Source organism: Leptidea sinapis, chromosome Z (genome assembly GCF_905404315.1).
Source record: "Leptidea sinapis chromosome Z, ilLepSina1.1, whole genome shotgun sequence".
Taxonomy (NCBI): domain Eukaryota; kingdom Metazoa; phylum Arthropoda; class Insecta; order Lepidoptera; family Pieridae; genus Leptidea; species Leptidea sinapis.
In genome coordinates, this window is record NC_066312.1 from 12,368,411 (window position 1) to 12,388,500 (window position 20,090).

Below are 20,090 nucleotides of genomic sequence, written 5' to 3' on the forward strand. Positions count from 1 at the left end.
ATTGTCGCTAGGATTACAAAAGCGAAATATCTTTTCAATTTTCGTAATGTCCACTTATCACCAAAATGTTATGATTTAGTCCATTGTGTGCCTCAGGTTCTCAAATATGAGGGTTGAAATTCTTATAACAACGCTTAATATAACTTACTGTTACTGAATAATATTTTGTATTTTTAGTAATGATTTTATATTGAATGAGCAATAATACTTACTAATCCGATAAAATCCTCTGAAATTATAAAGAAAATTGTATTCAATTATTAGTTTCAAGTGACGACCGCACGTCTTTCGAGTGTCTCCTTCCATATTTTGGCATGTTCTTGTAGTAAGAACAAAATATGTCATTTTCCATGTAATTGCATTTCTATGGGAAATATTTGAACCACAATAGCTTTATCCTGACCACTAAAAATACTTTTTAAGACAAGACAGTTTCTTATCAAGACCTTTCCAACGAGATATTTTGGTGATATGTAGATGTATATTTTGCATTGAAGAATTTATTGAAATTTTTATAATAAAGTAAATAACATTTATTATGTTTCTGACCAGTTACAAAATGTCGGTTTTTTTATTCCTAAAATCCGAACACGATCGGTCAAACCATTGTAAGTGTATAATTACAATAATATACTACCGTATAAACGAACACATTGTGTGAGAGAGAAGAACACGTACGGATATGTAATAACGGCAGCAAGATAGAAAAGGAAAACGAATCTTTTATTACTATAACCAAGTTTGATTGACAAGTCGTAAAATGTCAGCCACGCATAGCATTTTTGGCTCCTTACTACTATATTGATCCTGTAAATTACTTTAGTGTGCGCGACAGCGAAGTCTGACACTCGCGATATTTCATTTTGTTTTAGTGTGCGTGCGTTGTTGAAAATACAGGTTAACAGTTTGGCGCTATTTTTGACGTATTCTACAATATGATCTCAGAAAATGTACAAAACAAATATGTTACGGAAATTTAAAAGAATTGTTAAAAATCGTTTGTGTGGGAAAGGTTATTATAGCATAAACGATTTTCTTAATGATACCACGGACTGGGAAATAAATAATAAAGCGAACACCCTCAGGCTCTTTAATTATAAATGTTTACTGTACGATATTACATTGTAATTCATATTTTATATTAAAAAAAAAGCCCGCTGAGTTTCTTGCGCCCATTCTTCTCAGGTCTGAGGCAGTCTCTTTTGAATGGGCGGTAGTTTTTGACGTCAATAAGTGATTTTAAATCCTATTTTGAATAAAAATATTTGAATTCACAGTAAATCTACAAATTATCTAAGATATATTGGCAAATTGGTCAAGCATTATCGGCTACACAATATATATATATATATATATATATATATATATATATATATAGCACAAATAAACACATATTGGTTGGTAATACGCGACTGCCGAAGTTAATACACAAACAAATAAAAGTAAAATACGCGTACTGCATGCGATACGGCGCCTTTACCTACAGTTCAATAATTTCACTCGACGTGACACTTTTACGAAATCGGAAAACATTTTAAAGACTGGCGCTAATAAATCTCGGTGCCGCTTTATACCCCGCAAATATTGAATTAAAGCTTCCTTTATTATTTCTCATAATACTTGTGTTACGAGCTGGCGAACTGATATTCAATGAGGCGCTAGATTTAATTTTTTTTCTTTAATGAAATAAGGGATGAGGCGAGGAGTACTTCAGCTGATGATAATAGAAGTAGTCGCTCAGGATTCTTGAAGAACCCAAAAATACTTAGCGGCACTAAAATTGCGCTCGTCACCTTGAGACGTAAGTTGTTAAGTCTCATTTGCCCTGTAATTTCACTAGCTACGGCGCCCTTTATACCGAAACACAGTAATATTTACACATTACTGTTTTTTTTTTTTAATTTTGAGTTTCCGTTCCTAAGTAGGTATAGAATTCCCAATTTTTTTTTCTATTTGTGTTTAAAATCTTAATACGGTTTCACGGAAAACATCTATTGACCAAGTTTCAACAGTACAGTTCTTATAGTTTGGAAAAAAGTGGTTGTGACATACGGACGGACATGACATGGAAGAGTCTGTATTATGGATGCAAGATAACCATATATTTAATACTATATACATATTTAAGCATACAATAAAACATATTAAGAACTATGACTCGGAAACAAACATCCATTTTTATCATATAAATGTTTGCACCTACCGGGTTTCGAACCTGTTATCTCTAGCTCAAATGCGTGATGTTGTAATATTATTAAAACAACCCTTCCATTAGCATCTACCATGCTACATATAACATATTATTTTTTCAATACGATATTTCATGTTTCACATTAAATAAAATATAAACTATACATACAAACTACTTTATATAAAACACTGAAGGGTGACCGGCGCGCATGGCTTTGCCTAAACAAACGCATTGAAATATCTTTTGTTAATTACGAAATTCGTAGAAATCCATTCATTACTATAAATATTTCGTTTTTCGCTGTTCTTATAATGAAATAATGTCACAGCAGAACTACCAAACTGTGCGTCAAAAATTTATAGTAAAAATAACAATGGGTCTAAAATCGAAATAAAATCTATCCTATCTCTCAAGTTGGACCAAACTGTACTCGGTGTAGAAATTTTTATTCCAATCGGTTTAGTAGTTTGGGAGTTTATCGCAGGCAAACACCGTGACAGGAATTTGAGTAATCGATGGACCTATGCGTTCGACAAATATTGTTTTAGCTAAGCAGGGTTTTTTTTCATCCCCCAATTAACATTTATTTAAGTTAATATTTGAACTCTGTTTAAAATATAAGCTTTAAACAGTCAGCTGTTTGCAACATTTAATTTATATGTTGTAATGAAGACAACACGAAGAAATTTTGAAGCACGTAAAGTAACAAAGTTTTGCGGTACGTAGGAAATTGAACATATTTCAATAACCTCACTTTGAAAGATCGGAAGTGCGATTAAAATGACTAAGGTTCGACGGGTGTGCAGAGGAATTTCCACGCTAAGACCACTGTTTAAATATCGTTATAGAAAATGTTCACCATTATATTATTATTTGTTTATAATACGTCCGAATAGAATACTACTACCTCTATACTTTCTCTTAATATTTATATCGAATTTGACAACTCTAATTCAGAATACCAAAATACCGAAAATAAAGTGCATAAGAGGCATTTATATTCTCAAATTTGATTCGTTTAGAATTCTTTTTGATGTCATTTCTAACACTATCACCGCTTCGGAAACAAATGGCGCTCTGAGAGAGGAGAAGCGACTCAAGAAACTATCCCAGCCTTTTTTTGCGCTCTTTTTAATAAAATATATAACAATGTACTGTCATTATTATTGCTATAAAATAATCAAAATCTAGTCCCAGGCTGTCCGATTTATACTTAGAAATTCAGCTGTGGAGGAGGAAAGTGTCCCTTCCCTTAAAGTATTTTATGAAGGCTGCTAGAATTCGCTATAAGCAATCCCTTATATCTTGTGTTACGAAAATGAAAATCACTATTTAAAGCAAATAATTGTATATTAATAAATATATTATGAGTACAATTTCGAGAAAAAGGTTGCGCAATGCAATAGCTCACCAAATAATGATAGGTAATATAAGTGGTAAGGAGTTATTGAAAGCAGCTCAGTTCTATTAATATTATTTGGCCAGAGGTGATCACTTACTATCAGATGACCCTTTGATCACCTGTCTTCATAATCCTATAAAAATTATGTATTGGAAATATTTTTTTAATAAATCGTTGTCAAATAATACCACTATCTCCATACTTTCTTTTAATATTTATATCGCATTTGATATGTCTAATTCAGAATACCGAATATAAGAGTTGTTTTTATATAAGTGCACAATTTCCAAAATTAAACGCAATTGAATAGCTGACTAAATAAAATATTTTGCGAACTAAATAAAAAAAAAAGTTATAAAACGGGAATAAGTAACTGAAGGTGGCTCACCTTGTTATTACAAATATTTATATAATTACTTCCGTCAATATTATCTGATTTTCAGTGAAATCAATTAAAGAAGCGTAAAATTCAAGTAAACACCAGTGTGTTTATTCGCGTATTACTATGTTGAAACCCTTTAAATTATTTATTTGTTTCGACTTTCAATCTGATCACTGATGCCGCTCTATGATCTTGGGTGCTAAATCAAGATAAAATAAACACGAAATAATTTACATTAATAAACAAAATTTGGTAGAGAGTAATTAAAGGTTGACAGACAAAATAACCGACTTACATAACTTGAATAGTGAAAAAAACCACGACAGCTTTGAAAAACATACACACGTTGAGTGGTGAATACTAATAATAATAAACTTAATACAATAAAGTTTGTCATTAAGATCGTGGATTTATTTCTTACTAGTTTTTACCCGACTTCGTCCGCGTGTAATTATATGCAAATAATACATCAAAAAACTGCTGTGGTTAGTACATTTTTATAAGTTATTAGCTATAGAACATTCATCTCCCTTTTTCATTCCCACACAGGTGAAAATTTTAAACGCTAGAACAAATATTTATTTATTTTTTATCAAGTGCCTAAATACAAAGTCTCATGGTGTTATCTTCGATAATGACGACCTTCCATAAATCCACTTCTATTTGAACCCCGCCAAGCCTTGTATTCGTGCTAAAAGTGAGCCTATGTTCTTACCCAATCCTGTCTTGTCCATTGTCTATCTCTGTACTAAATTTCATCAAAACCTATACAACTAAGTGTGAAAGGGTAACGAAGAAACTTACATTCAGATTTATAATATTAGTACGTAGTTAGTAGGATGATTATGAAATGTACATTTAATTTTTTTGAGTAAAGCCTAACCTTTTTCCAGTGCAAAACAGAACACAAAATATATAACACCAAATGAGTTTGTTTTGTTTATTATGCTTTTACGCCTTAACGACACAGCCAGTCATGGTATTTCAGTTACACCTTTTATGGAAAAAGAGGGTATATCACAGTATATTTTCCCGGAAATTTTCGAACTTCCCGAAGGGAATTACGAATTTGATTCGGACAAAGTCGCGTGTAAAATATAGTCATCGTGTATATAAAGCCTATGCTATTAGGATAATTGAAGTACGAAAAATATTTTTGCTAGTGTAACTTCTAAATGAAAAATCTCTAATGGATGTGTCTGACTAAAAATTTTGATGTATCACACAATTCGTTACACCTTTACCGACTATAGACAGCGCTATGGGATAAATATTTTGTGACCTAACGCATTTTATACACATTTATATTTTACATTTTATATAACATTAAGCTCAAATTAAATAATATATATTTATTATAATATACCTCGATGGGACGTGAGACGCGTCTTGCGTCAACACTATGGCTCCTTCACATGTCCCAGCCTCTTCAGTTGCTAATGGAAGGTGGGAAATAGTTGGGGCTGCTGCTTCGACTGCCGAGGACTGCAGACGTCGCAGTCTAAGTGAGTCCAAAATAGTACACTTTGTGAGTACATTTTTGGCCATTTGGTATCGAGAAATTTGATACGTGCAGCCTGTACTATCTACGCGCCTCAATAGGTCTACTGGAAACCCAAGTATTGGCAGCTATTTGGCCAACAGATCAGCCTAGTTAACCAACGCGGAAATACTGCCGATATTTTGGTACACTTCCTAATAGACGCGAATAAGCCAGGCAGCGATGACTCGTACACTTCGTACAATTAACGAAATAGCCTCACAGACGAATCTGTTTTGTTGCACTCAGGGTGAATTCACGTGAGTAACGCTATTTATAATATGTTATAAAATTTAAAGATAAAAATGTAAAATGTAATAATTTATGAACCTCTATCGCATTGGAATAATCTGTAATGATAGTGTGTATTTTGATAAAAGAATAAATAATATTAGCAAAAGAAAATATATCTCGATATCTAAATGGATATTTACAAAGACCCACAGAAATTTTATATATTAGAAATTTCCTGGTATCGGCTTTCCTGATTAGTGACCCTACACAATGGTTAATTGACCAAATTATATTAAACTTACTTATATCTTATTGATATATATTTTATCAGTTTTGTCGCATTTTTCCCAAGAGGAGAAGAGAGCAATTTAGTACACTTGAAGCGAATTTGACACAAAGTGCCTCCACATTGTCGGTTAAGCTAGTGACTTACTATATCACCCGTCATTTGGCTTTGATAGGCAAAATTTCCGATATCGACGACATTAGGGTTGTTTGAATAACCGACCATCCATCGTTAAATGACCCCCTGCAGCTAGATAAGCACGGCATCAATCCATCGGCCTGAGTTATTCTTGATGGTTCAGTTATTCGAACTGGCGTATGAATGGGCAGTGGGACGCTTTATATGTGTACTCTGAATAACTTTACTACTTTTTGAATAAAATACACAAATATAGTTAGAAGGGACCTGGTGCTGATGTAATATCTATTCAAAGTTCTAAGAGGGAAGGTGCATAAAGCGGATATATTGAGTTGATTGTATATGGTTGTTCCGAAAAGGAACGTAGGGCACCGACGTCGGCCGCCGTTGCTGATGATGCCGTCCGCGTGCACCAACTTGTTAAGCCAGGCAACTGTTTCAGTTATTGGAACTGGCGTATGAATGGGCAGTGGGACGCTTTATATGTGTACTCTGAATAACTTTACTACTTTTTGAATAAAATCTTTTTAACGTAATAGTTCTTTTCAATAAAAAAGTATAAAATAGCTACATATTTAATTAGCATATGGAGTGACAATAACAAAGCAACTCTTTGTAAACTTCATGAAGCTACATCAGTTCTTAAAGGGCTTTGACATGAGGAGAAGAAGAAATTAGCAGCTTATCTTTTAAACCATATAACAAGTTAGCGAACTTAATATGATATTATAAAATATAATATAAATACTGTTGGCTTGCGCAGAACCGGACAAGAACCATGCATTTATATACTCTATATTATAATCTTGTTTCCAAGGTTCTAAAAGTTGACAGATAATGAATTTTTGAAATCCAAGTCAACCGCTGTTCAAAATAATTATCATAGCCACGACACGAATATGCTCAATCTGACTCACAAGTTCACAACTGCTAGGTACTAATGTGCTTTCAATTGACGAATTTATATAATGTATATGTTTATTCGACGGAGTCAGTAACGTAATTATTAGCCGTCTGTTGTAACAAGAGAGTGTGGCCTGTAGTAACCATATACCATCAGATGACCCGCTCATATGCTCCTATCCTCCCCTTTCATTAAAACAAGATTCGTAAATGAATTTGAGATCAGCTGTCGCGTAATTTTATCATTGCAACAGTAGCAATATCACATTTGGAATCATGCTTAAAATCCAGTACGGCCGCGGTGTAAAATTATATTTAAATATTCGCCGAAGTAAACTGAAGCTATCTTAAAAAACTCAGTGTAAAGTTACTCCAAATTTGAAACATTTTGTATTTATCTTACAGAATAACAAGACAGATGTAATTTTAAACTTGGTGTAACTTTTCACCGCTTTTATTAATATGAGAGAAAGTGTACGTCCGAGCTGACAAACAAAACATTTCATTTTGGCAGGAAGTCTGTCCGTTCCGCTAGTTTTAAGGATAATATTTAGTTAAAACAAACCGCATTAACACGTTATGACACCCAACATATCAACTCAGACAACGGATGAATAATATCCAAACATACACGAAATAAGCTACTGTCGCCTAAAATTTATTTATACCCCAAACAAGAATCACAAGTTGTGTGATTTATGGCTAAGTCCGCCTGTTTCCAACTCGTTTGTATTGCAATAATGTCCGCAAAGTTTCACTGTGGCATTCAACCCGCTCTACTCTCCAGGGTTTCTCGCACGTGTATTCTTACGTTTGTCCCTTCAAATAGGTTTTTGGTGTGTAAGTATTTATTTCAATTGTGTGTTGAGAAAGTAAGTGTTAGAAGAGAAAATAAGGGAAAATGTCAGAATTGTAGTATCATACAAGTTATTACACAAAGCAAATTTTTTTCACATTATAGCCATTTAATTAAAAATTTTTGGAATAATATTCCATTAAGGGTATAAAAATCGCTTTATCAATCTTAATTTTATACTTGAAAAATTGGAATGATAATGGGAAATAATAAAAGTAGACTAAGTCTCCAGCAATTATTTTTATTGAACTCTGTGTTAAAAATATTGAATAAAAGTTTCACTTTAATCATTAACAACATTTAAATTAAACACTGACAAAAACAAACAAAATAGCGTGGAGTACTGGTACTAATGAGTAATAGTTCTATACACTACACGAAAAAGTTTGAGACGATGTAATAGAAGTTTCACTTTAATAATACATTGTTATATATATGAGAATATTAAATGATACCTTAATAAAATCTATGGTTACGAGATATATCGTACTTAAAAAACTGGTATTTAAACAATAGGAAGTTATATTAACAATATCTGATGTATACATCTGAGTGTCTACACAATCATTTGGGGAATGTCACTCAAACATCTAAAAGGGGTATCTGATATTTTGAGGCTTTGAGGTAGATAGATGTGACAGGCAAATTAATTGAATAGATTGTATTGTACTTTCCTTATGTTTCTGTATAAATATACCTACTTTTATAGAGTTTTGTACCCTTTACCCAATTTAAAAAGTAGTCTCATAACAAAAAAAGTCTGTGTGTACTTATGTATGCACGCAAGAATTTATACTTGTTTGGCCTAACGAAGCAAAAATCATTAAAATGATTTATTCCTCATGCTATTCTACGTTTGTAGAAAGAACAATTTTGTAAAAATCTTACAAAGATGGCTGTGGCAATTAACGGCTTTATTGGCTTGAACCCTTTGCCTATAATAGACGAAGAAACCAAAAAACAAATAACGAATAACACAAACGTCAGGAAATTTTAGAAACCAACTTCAACCTGTTACTTTTGTGATACAGTGATGCGCGCGCATCTTAAAATTTTACTCTCACCATTTTTTCATAACGCGCCTCAAGAAGTATAACTTCAAAAACAAAGTTTTAATATTCTCTTTATTTGTATATTGTACAATATACTTTATTGTGGTAGTAGGGTTAGCTATAATACATAACATTTAAGAGTATTTTTTTATGTACCGACTGAAAAAAATAAAGTTTCTCTACAACATATTAAAGTTGGTAATTACTTAAAGTTAATAATACTAATATAATAAAAATATCGTATTAAGAGTACCTAAAATATATTCAAATATTTATTAAGGCTAGGTTGTACCAACTTTAGCGATAAAAAATATGTTAAAGTAACGGTTAAGTGAAAAATAAGTTGCACCATTTGACAATTTTTATTTGACGTCATAACTTTAACTGTTGATCGTAACCGTCTAATGTTATGCGGTTAAAGTTAATGTTAATTAGCAAAATAGCAAACCTCTCAAAAGTTTCAAGTAAATATTTGAATTTGAATTGATATTTCACTCTTTAACTTTAAATAAGCCAAGGAATACGATGATGCACAATATTCTGCTGTCTATGTTTAAGTCATTGTTAACGTTAAATTCGACTGAAATCTTAACTATAGCAGGCTGGGTTAGTGTCAAAATTTTAATTATTACCTTGGCACTCAAATTTTATTGATTCTCTTCCGTTACCTTTTAACTTAACATAAATTCGTTTCTATTCTGTTTGTTTTTGTAGAAAATTTTCTGGTGAAACGTGATTTTGGCGCGCTTGAGCACTTCATTACGTGGTTATTGAATAAGACTGAGCTGTCACTTCCAGCTTTGTAACGAAATATATTGTGACTGTAACCATTTTGATAGAAGAGTCATAAACAGTCAGCCTTGCTTCGCATTACCTCCTTAGTAGTTTGAATATTAAATAGCTAATAGCCAATTCAAATTTGTTTAAGGATTACGGGCTGTCAGTTTGTCAATACGCTAGTATTATCTAGATCTATAGATCTCTTATCTCACTCAACTATTAAAAGCTACATATTATAGTAATATAAGCTGTATATATGTATACTAGCTGACCCAGCAAACGTTGTATTGCCGATATTAAAATCGCGATACAAAAGTAACTGTTGATCGTAGATGGGTGAAAATTTGAAGTAGTATGTATTTTTTAATGCTGACTCAAAGTAAAACTTAAAAAAAATTAAAAGAAATGTCAAAAAAAGAATCGTGTGGACCACCCTTAACATTTAGGGGGATGAAAAATACCCTAGAATAGACCTACCCAATATGCACTCAAAATTTCATGAGAATCGATCAAGCCGTTTCGGAGGAGTTCAAAGTTTAACACCATAACACGAGAATTTTATATTATATTAGAAAGATACAGAAGCAATGTTTAACAAAAAGTAAACAACGTTACATGACATCGGATCTCCGGCTCCCTATCCTTATCTCTCTTTTGAAATTTGCTAATTTCCGTCTCTTTTATGTAAAGGTTGAAGTGAAGCATGCCCGAGACCTTCCTGGCTCAAATTGAAATTGCAAAGGGTTCACGGTAGCGTTGCCCGTCGTACTATCATTGTTCCGTGTATATATTTTTAATTACAAGACCTTTCTTGAGATGAGCCCCAACAGTTAGGTATAAAAGACACGTAATGGAAACTCTTCCATTAAGTGATGTAGAACTCGGTTCTTTCATCACAATAATGTAAGTAATTTTAAATAAATATATTATTATAATAGTATATTTTTAACGTCTATTTAAAATAATTGTACATAACATTTCTCTGTAACTCCTCAGCTGTTTGATGTACTCATCCAATTCCTGTACCCAATTTACAACAATTGAAATGAAAGTTTTACCAAATTTCCGTCGTAGTGTTAGCGCCTAATGTAACCCTTTTCAATGGGTGCTCGAGGCGATTTGAGTTTTATCTCGTGGTATAAATATAATTCTGGCTGTTTTTTTTAAATAATATTATTCACTTAAAGATGATTTTTATTTTTGGTTAGACAAATATGTTTTTAAATTATCGGTAATTATTTAGAACTATGATCTTGTCGTTTGGTTTTGTTGTACTATCATAGCTTGTGGTGCCGTCGTGTGACGGTTCGTTCTTTCCACATAACAGGGTTCTTTCCCTAGAATATGGTAGCTTAGGGTTTGAGTGATGCCTGAATGATGCATAGTGAACCACGTTATTTTTTTCTTGAGCCTTCTTCACATATTTGCTTCTTTAGCTCTGAGGCTAGGCAACTTGTGTGTGTTTTTATTCGACAGTCGAACGCTTCTCCTTTCTGTGCACATAATCCAGCCAGACTTCCCATTAGCCCAGTGGTTAGTGACCCTGCAAACTGAGCTAGAGTTCCCGGGCTCGCATGCCGGTGCAAACATTTATATGAGGAACATGATTGTTTAATAGACTTTCATGTTTATATGTATACTTAGCTATTTCGTATTAAATACACGCTTTGCATCCCTATGGGATGTTAAAAGCTATGCCTATTTTAGGGCAAGATAATTTGTGGAAAAAGTAGGTAAATTATTTTATATTTTATTAATTGTGTGTGTGTATTTCGAAAATATATTATATTTTCGAGATACAATTTTTAGACATCATTCCGAATCAAATAAGCTATAGCGATGCGGGAAGATCTTTTACTTAGGTGGCGGTTTAATTCACAGGCGCTGTGCCTGTGAATCAGATTATTAAAAGGGTTATGTTTAAAATCTATAAATAGTATATGATTGTTTCAACTTATCCTTCGCCACTACTCTCGTAGTTCGTTCAGAACAAATCTTTGACCATTGAAATAAAACAAGAGGGCTTGAATGAGCTCGTGTAATAGGATTATATTGGTAGGAAGAATTATATCAGTTCCCTTTTGTGAAACGTGAATCATGTATTTTGTACGTGGATGTTATTTCGAGTTTTAAATATGTGTCCACTATGATAAAAGCCTGTGCTGAAAGCTCGGCTTATGGATTTAATTCTGAATGAAAAATTAAAATCTTCAGTCCAGACACAGCGGACTTATTACTCTATAGTAGTTACTGTATTGATTCAGTATTGAATCTTTTGTACCGGTTTTGAACCGTGTTACAATTACTACTTAATCGCGGTAATTTAAGCGTTACAAATAGGAAACTAATTATTAGAAATACTAACTTCAAACTACCCGCCTTAATTTGAACTAAACTTATTTGAATTAAATCCCATTTAGTAGTTTTTGCGTGAAAGTGTAACGATCATATATCCATACATTCTTACAAACTTTCGTGTTTATAATATTTGTAGGATACAGATAATATTTAATGTATAAATTTCAGACTTTTGTAACTAATACTAAACTCATAACAATTTACTTTTAAGTCGCTATTGAGTAATTTAACTTCTAGATCTTAGCATATATTCCATGTCTGAAACGTAATTCTGAACTTAAAATAATTGGAATATGAGAGTAATTCTTTTATTTTCGAGTAAAATAAACCTTAACAAACCGAGTCCTAATATCGGTTTCTTCACTTCCCTAAAACAGTACCCTAATAGAAAATGAAATATAACAACAGCATATTATATTTATATTTTCTCGTCGGTAGTACCAAATACCGATCAAGTGTAAGGAACATACTCAAAGTAAAGTGTGTGGGGAAGCACTAGAAACTGAGGACAATGGCAGTAAAACATTTACTCAAACCGTTCTTACGGGATTCACCTCGATAACACAATTTGTGTCACATACATTGTAGGCGTAGCGACTCAATTACTATTAAATTGTTATACAAGTAACTAACTCACTGCGACATTTGTTTACAGTGTTGCTGAGATTGTGCTCTGTTTCGACATTGATAGTTTGATATATCTAATAGTGAATTATTCACCAAAGGAAGCAAGGAAGCGATTATATTCAACGATATTATGAAGCCTCTATTCACCCGAGTAGCGGAATCGCGTTTATCCCGAGTGTTACATAATCATTTAAATAGAACAGTTACGAAGAAAATTAAAATAAATGTAATGTAATGTAATTAAAAAAAAAAAGTTTGCAGATACAAATTTTACGATGATAGATATTTGAAGTTCTATTTATCAGTCTTATAAAAAAAAGATTATGGCTATCAATAGATTCTATGTAAATTGTATATCAAAACATAGTTTTCACTTGCTACACATGTTAGAAATTGACTTAAATATGTCTATCACCTACATGTTTGTACGTTATAAATAAAGCACTTTCGACTCAACTGACACAAATACATTGGTGCTTTCCGAGCTGTCACAAATATTAAGTTGCATTCTCAAAATAGCTACATTTTGACGACCTGTATAGCGATCCTACCTACTAAGCTAGAGGTCCCGGGTTCGAATCCCGGTAGGTGCAAGCAATTATATGATGAATATGGATGTTTGTTTCCGAGTCATGGATGTTTGAATGTATTTATGTATGTTTATATGCATTTATGTATGTTTAAGTAAGTATATTGTATTAAATATATCATTGTCTTGTAACCCATAACACAGGCTATATATTATGCTTAACTTGGGGCAAGATATATTGTGTGAAAAGTGTGTCAATATGTATTTGAATACTTTTTTTAAATGCCACACTACATCTGATAGTAGACAACCGTCATCATTTATAATATATTACCTGTCCCAGCAAATGTTGCATTGCCAATTAAAGTATTAAAAAAAGTTCAATAAAAAGAAATTGGGTATAAATTACGATCGAGTCTCAGACCTACCAAATATATTGTACATGAAATTGATGGTACTAAAATTATTTTATTCGATTGCTATTTTGCAACCCTATTGGGGATCTTTGGATAGTACAGAATAATATAAAAATCAGGGTAAAAAACAATGGTTGATCATAGAAGGGTGGAAATTTGAAGTTGTTTGTATTTTTTATGCAGACTTATCTAATATATAAAATTCTCGTCTTATATATAAAATTCTCGTGTCACAATGTTCGTTCCCGTACTCCTCCGAAACCTTGACCGATTCTCATGAAATTTTGTGAGCATATTGAAAAGGTCTGAGAATCGGCCAACATCTATTTTTCATACCCCTAAGTAATAAGGGTTGTTCACCCTTAATTTTATTTTTTTATTTTTGGATGAAATTTTTTGTTCTTATTTTTTTATAATGTGGCATTAAAAATTACATACAACTTCAAATTTTCACCCATCTACGATCAACAGTTACTTTTGTATCGCGATTTTAATATCGGCAATACAACGTTTGCTGGGTCAGCTAGTAATAATATAAAATTTGAAATTATGTTAAAAAAATTATAATAAATCTTTAGGGGTGGGTCCTTATCATTTTGGGGGTATGAAAAATAGATGTTGGCCTATTCTCAAATCTACCCGATATGCACACAAAACTTCAGACAAATCGGTTTAGCGGACACGAGAATTTAATATATAAGATACTATTGTTTGTCATTGTACCATATTGCTCAACTTAAATAGAAAATTTGCGAAGTGAAATATGCGTTTCATGTTGTATTGTATATAAAGTGTTCACTTTAGTAAAATTACATTAAGTTTCGTACTAATAAAAAATTATAACGTAATAAATTTTCGATAAGCCTCCACTGTGTCAATTAAACGGAATATAAGGCCATTTTCAGCAAAATGATGAACAAATTGGCTAATTATAAGTGACCGGTTAATCCATAAAGGTTAATAATGCACGCGATGTGAACGCTATTCGGCCTGAAAATTGATTCAAATAATAAAGCGTCATTTAAATTAGCAATAACAATAAGTAGATTAGTAATAATTGTAAATATCGACATAATGAATTTACTTGACTTTTAGGCAAAGGATCGGTTTTGGTCTTCAACACACGGTCTCCCCATGAGGGAGAGAGCGCCAATTGTTCAATACATTCGGTCCCAAACTTCGAAGCGAATTTCACGGAGATTTTATTAAACTCATTGAGCATTATGAGTATATTTAACATTATCGGCGCTAACGGCAAGTGATTTTACTGATGAAAATCAAATCCTGATTTTGATATCTGCAACAGGTGCCGAATGTCCGATGAGTCATAATATAGTTGTTTCGGTTCAGGAATACTTAAGGCACGTGATTCCACAAAGCTGAGACAGACAAGGAGCTTTTTTAACAGTGCGTTTTTGGGATTGCTATTTAAATTTTGCACTTTGAAATAATTACTGGTGGTTACTGGCTTTGAAATAAATCTGACCCTGAATAATAAAATGGAATCTCTTTGCTTAGTCTAGAGGTGATTACAGTAGCCTATGTGGCGGTGAATTTTCATTTTATAAAATATAACTTATTAACTTACCAGCGTAAAAACCATTTGCCAAAAGTATTTGCTTAATTTTCGAAATGTCCATTTAATCTTAATATATATAAATCTCGTGTCACAATGTTTGTCCTCAATGGACTCCTAAACTAATGAACGGATTTCAATGGGGATTGGAGTGCAGTTTAGTCCAACTTAAGAGCCTATCTCTTATATTTGGGACCCATAATTATTTTTATTTCCAATATTTGTTTTGTTTGGACATATTTTCTGTGAGAGTATTTATGACGCGCGGTTTGACAGTTCTGCTGTGAAACAATTTCATTATAACAACAAGGAGCATATTATTATGTTACAATGAAAAATTATTGACAAATTCATCAAAAACGGTATTTTATTTATTATGTACAGAACAACGTCTGTCTGGTCAGCTAGTATCTAAATATTTTTAAGCTCAAATTTATCCGTTCCATGTGGCAAATTCAGTAAATAAAGCCTGTGGTATTAATATTCAATATAAAGAAAGATTTTGAATATTGTTGAGCAAACATAAATATTTGAAAAATGTTTGGCAAATATCTGTACAATCCGAGACACCGAATTCGAGAGTTTCTATATTTGCTATGTAAAAACTAGAGTGTGTTGGATATCGGGACTGCTCACACTGTTTGGCAAACACCAACGATTTGAGATTTGTAATTTTTTTTTTGGGATTGACCAATTTAAACAACTCTATGTAATCTGTTTCAATACAGAGCTCAATATTTATAAAAAGGCATTTATTTTCTCAAAATTAATTCCTTTAGAATCCTTTTTAATGTTAAATTTCTAATACTACTACCACAGAGTAGGAATGGATAACTATATTACGTATGTACTATACCTATATGATACGTATAAACCAACGCAAATAGCATATTTTCTGGGTGTTTGTATTAAAATGAGGTTCTTAAAATGCAAACACACATAAATTATTTTCCCTTGTTTTTCAAACAGATAGAATGTAGTAAAACTGGAGACTTTCTGGTACTGAAATGCGTAAAAAAAACCATATTATCAATTAATCACGAAAAGCAACACTTTTTCTTACTTAAAATACTTGACGTGGCAAAATCTATTGCTAGATCATTTTTCGGAAATTGCTTTCAAAATTCTACATAAATGACACCTGTTTCTGCATAATTATAGTTATTAGTAGATCTTGCAAGTAATATTGTTATGTTAACATTGTCTTATGTCATTATTTGCAAGCCACACCCAAGTTTAGTCGTCTGTGCAAATACCCGTTAGCATTCGGGGGTTGTAGTGATACGGTCGTACAAATTTGTAAACAGACAATTCGACTATAAAGTGTCAACATACTGATTGCTTGTTTACTCTAAGCCCATGTATTCTTTACAATATATGCTGAGCACGTACATATGTCACCCCATGGAATGCGCTAACAAATTTTACGCCACAGTTTACCTTTATTTGAATTAAACTACTAATGTTTAGTGTTGTATTAATATGATTTAATTCTAAGATTATTCATTATTCCTTATCGTAAATTTCCATATTATTTTTTGTTGAATTTTATTTCATGCGTTTCATTACATTTGTATACGAAGTATAATATAATGATATAAAATATATAATCTGTCACGGACGATATAAACATAAAGCTATATTTAACAACAAAAACTCGATAAAAATTACTGCTAAAACTCCATAGAAACAACCTACTAACTCAGCAAAGAAAAAAATGTTTTTTTAACATTATGGCTACCTTGTATAGATAGGGTAAGAAATTACTGGTGGGGGGGGGGGTGTACAATTATGTTAAAAAAATAGTCACAAAGAAATACTCAAGCGGCCAGACCGATATGCCAGATAAATCATCTAGTGATGATATATAAAGGTGAAGTGATTGTGAAACGCAATCTGTTTTATCTGGAACTTTTATGTAGCCATTAATTTATCTAGCCTCTACAATCTTTACTTGGACATTGTGTAACAACCCCTTAGAATTATATAAAATAAACTGTATTATTTTATTCAATATTTTCTTTTCAAATTGAAAACTAACTGTATAGAATACAGAATCATAAACTAAGTCAGAGAAAATAGTTTAAAGTTATTTTCTTAAGCCACAGAAATTTACAAATTACAATTCTAAAATCTTCTAAAGTCTAAAATAACTGAGTTTTTTTTATAAGCCACTTTGTAAATAATGAACTTTAAATTACGGCTCAATAGCACGCTGATAAAATTAACCCTATACATACAACACAAATTGTTCCATTATCGAAGCACTTAGATAATTAATATATCGGACACTATGCAGTGATAGAGCTCTACAGAAATTTGGTCTAATTTCGAATACGCTTACTCTATTAATTACTTTGATCATCAGCCATCATTAACATTTGAGATCAAAGCATTTGGTTGTTGTATCAAATCTAATATCATTAAACGAGCAATTCTTGTATATATATATGTTTATAATCTGAATCTTGGAAACGGCTCCAACGATTTTCATAAAATTTAGTATAGAGGTAGTTTCGGGGGCGATAAATCGATCTAGCTAGGTTTCAATTTAAAAAAAATGTACTTTTATCCGTGTTTTAATGAAAAACAGCTACAATAACATTAGAATACAAAGGTAAAGGTCGTTACACTCTTGATAGAGCGGTCGTGGTCATCACGAAGTGAAAACTATATACAAGACTATAGTATAATAGCTCAGATGGGACTTTGGGTGATCCGGAATGCAGAAGACCCCGGTCCGAATCCAGGTGTTCTATTAGTTTTTTTTTGTTCAAGTTTTGTACATCCTGAAAAATCCGAGCAAGGCTCGGTCGTCTGGATATTATGACTTATATATCGTCATTCAATCTTTACGAAAGTTGTGAGATAAAAAAAACAATCTAATAAATAGTAATTATAAAATGAATGAATTATTTATTATCCTTTGAATATTTTTTTGAATTACTTAATTCCCATGTTATTGGAATAATTTTTTCTCTGTTTATAGCTCTCTCTGTTAGTTTGTAAATATTTAACTCTTTTTTTATGGAAGAAGAGGACAATCGGGCGTGCGGATCACCTTATGTTAAGTGATCACCGCCGCCCACATTCTCTCGAAACGTCAGGGGAATCACAGGAGCGTTGCCGGCCTTATAGATAGGTGTACGCGGTTTTATTGAAGGGGTACCGCACTGTGAAGGAACGCCACACCTCCAGATGGTGGGACTGATATCCTAACTTGTCGCGTGTTATGCGATGGTGGAATTCGGTAGCAAGACTCAGGACAAAAGTCCTTACGTATAATGTGAAAGGATTTTGCAAAGTAATTAAAGTCAGCTAGAGTCATATTTTTCACTACAATATCTCACTTTTAATCGTATTACCATTACCAAACAGACAGTTTCCGTAACACATGATGTATTGGATTCTGAACAGTGACAAGATCATTTGCAACTTTACCTATTTCCTCTTGCGAATAGAAATCACATTGAAGGAACCACGGACGTGCCTATATCATCGTTGACACACTTTCGTAAGATGTAATAATAATATCTGTACGAGTAATATCTGTAAATTGAATGAAAACTTCGAACATTCTTTTAACTTGTTTTCAAATTTACCGTCAAACTGAACTGTTTGTTGACATTCTGCTTAAGTCAACGCGCTATCACGCGGAAGTTCATGCAGCACAAACATTAGATGGAAAACTTTTCAACTCGTTTAATACACTGTGATAAGACGGAGTATACTTTTGCCATAAGGAAGCAGCTTTCGAAATGATAACGACCAATATTGCTAGACAATTATTTTAGCATCAATTCGATACGCACACAGAATAGATATTTCTGAATTTTCGCATCAACAACAAAATGTCAGTGTTTTTATAAAAGTACTTACTAATAATGTTTATAAAAATTGCATAAGCATTAATTTTTTAACTTTAATGGAAGAGTAAGCCGCTTCGTAACGTAACGCGTTACGGTGCCAGTCTATCGGGCTTCCTTTTCTCTCACGCATACGACAGCGGTAACCAACTGTTACTTAAATAGGGTTAATTAATGATGATACAAATAATGTACATTTACACTTATTTTACATTACCTGTCATCAATGCTTTTCTTCGTCTTAGGACCTGTAAAATACCATTAATATTATTTAAATCAGTATTTATCACTATTATAGATTTACTTTAATTATGTATGAAAACATTATGAAATAAAAGTATTTTTCGTTCTATAATCATAAAGTGAAAACACTTTATAACATATTTAAGCATCTGAGCGTGTAATATTTTCGCTTCGAGTAAGACATTTAAAAATATTTGGTGTGACCTTAACCATCTTAACCAACCTTACATACACAAAACGAATTTGATATATTACGTACCTACTCAAGCGCAGAATTTGAAATAAAACGTATTGGCACGGCACACACCGTGTTCATATTAATACTAAATGCAACTGGCTTGTCATGCTCTCTAATGTAACACTTAGCGAGCCAACTCGACTTGAGCTGTTTTTTCACTAGTGTTATAACACTTTGGGACACCCTGTATACAGGGTGTCCCAAAGTTATGGGATATGAAGGATATATACCTTAAATATCGAAGATAGGTTATTTTACTTAAAGAAGACTTTATGTTATTTTTAAAAGTTTGTATTTCTGCAATTAAAGATTTTCTAAGAATTGCTTGCCTCGTCTGGGATCGACCCGACTTAAATGTAAAAAAAAACCACCCCTACTTATATGATACCAATCGAAAGAATGGTCAAAAACTAATAACTCTTCCTAAGTAACATAGTATTTTAAAAGAAAGTAGTCAATTAAGTGAGTATGCA

The 20,090-nt window shown here is 32.4% G+C and overlaps 1 protein-coding gene across 1 annotated transcript in view; it reads left to right on the forward strand.

Annotated features, from left to right (window-relative positions):
• The first annotated feature begins 5,377 nt into the window (after window positions 1-5,377).
• The window catches only part of LOC126978928 (discoidin domain-containing receptor 2-like), a 188,755-nt gene continuing 174,042 nt past the window's right edge, over window positions 5,378-20,090 (forward strand). The window contains exon 1 of the mRNA XM_050828055.1: window positions 5,378-5,480. Coding sequence (XP_050684012.1) covers window positions 5,378-5,480 — 103 coding nt within the window. The remainder of the gene's footprint in view (window positions 5,481-20,090) is intronic.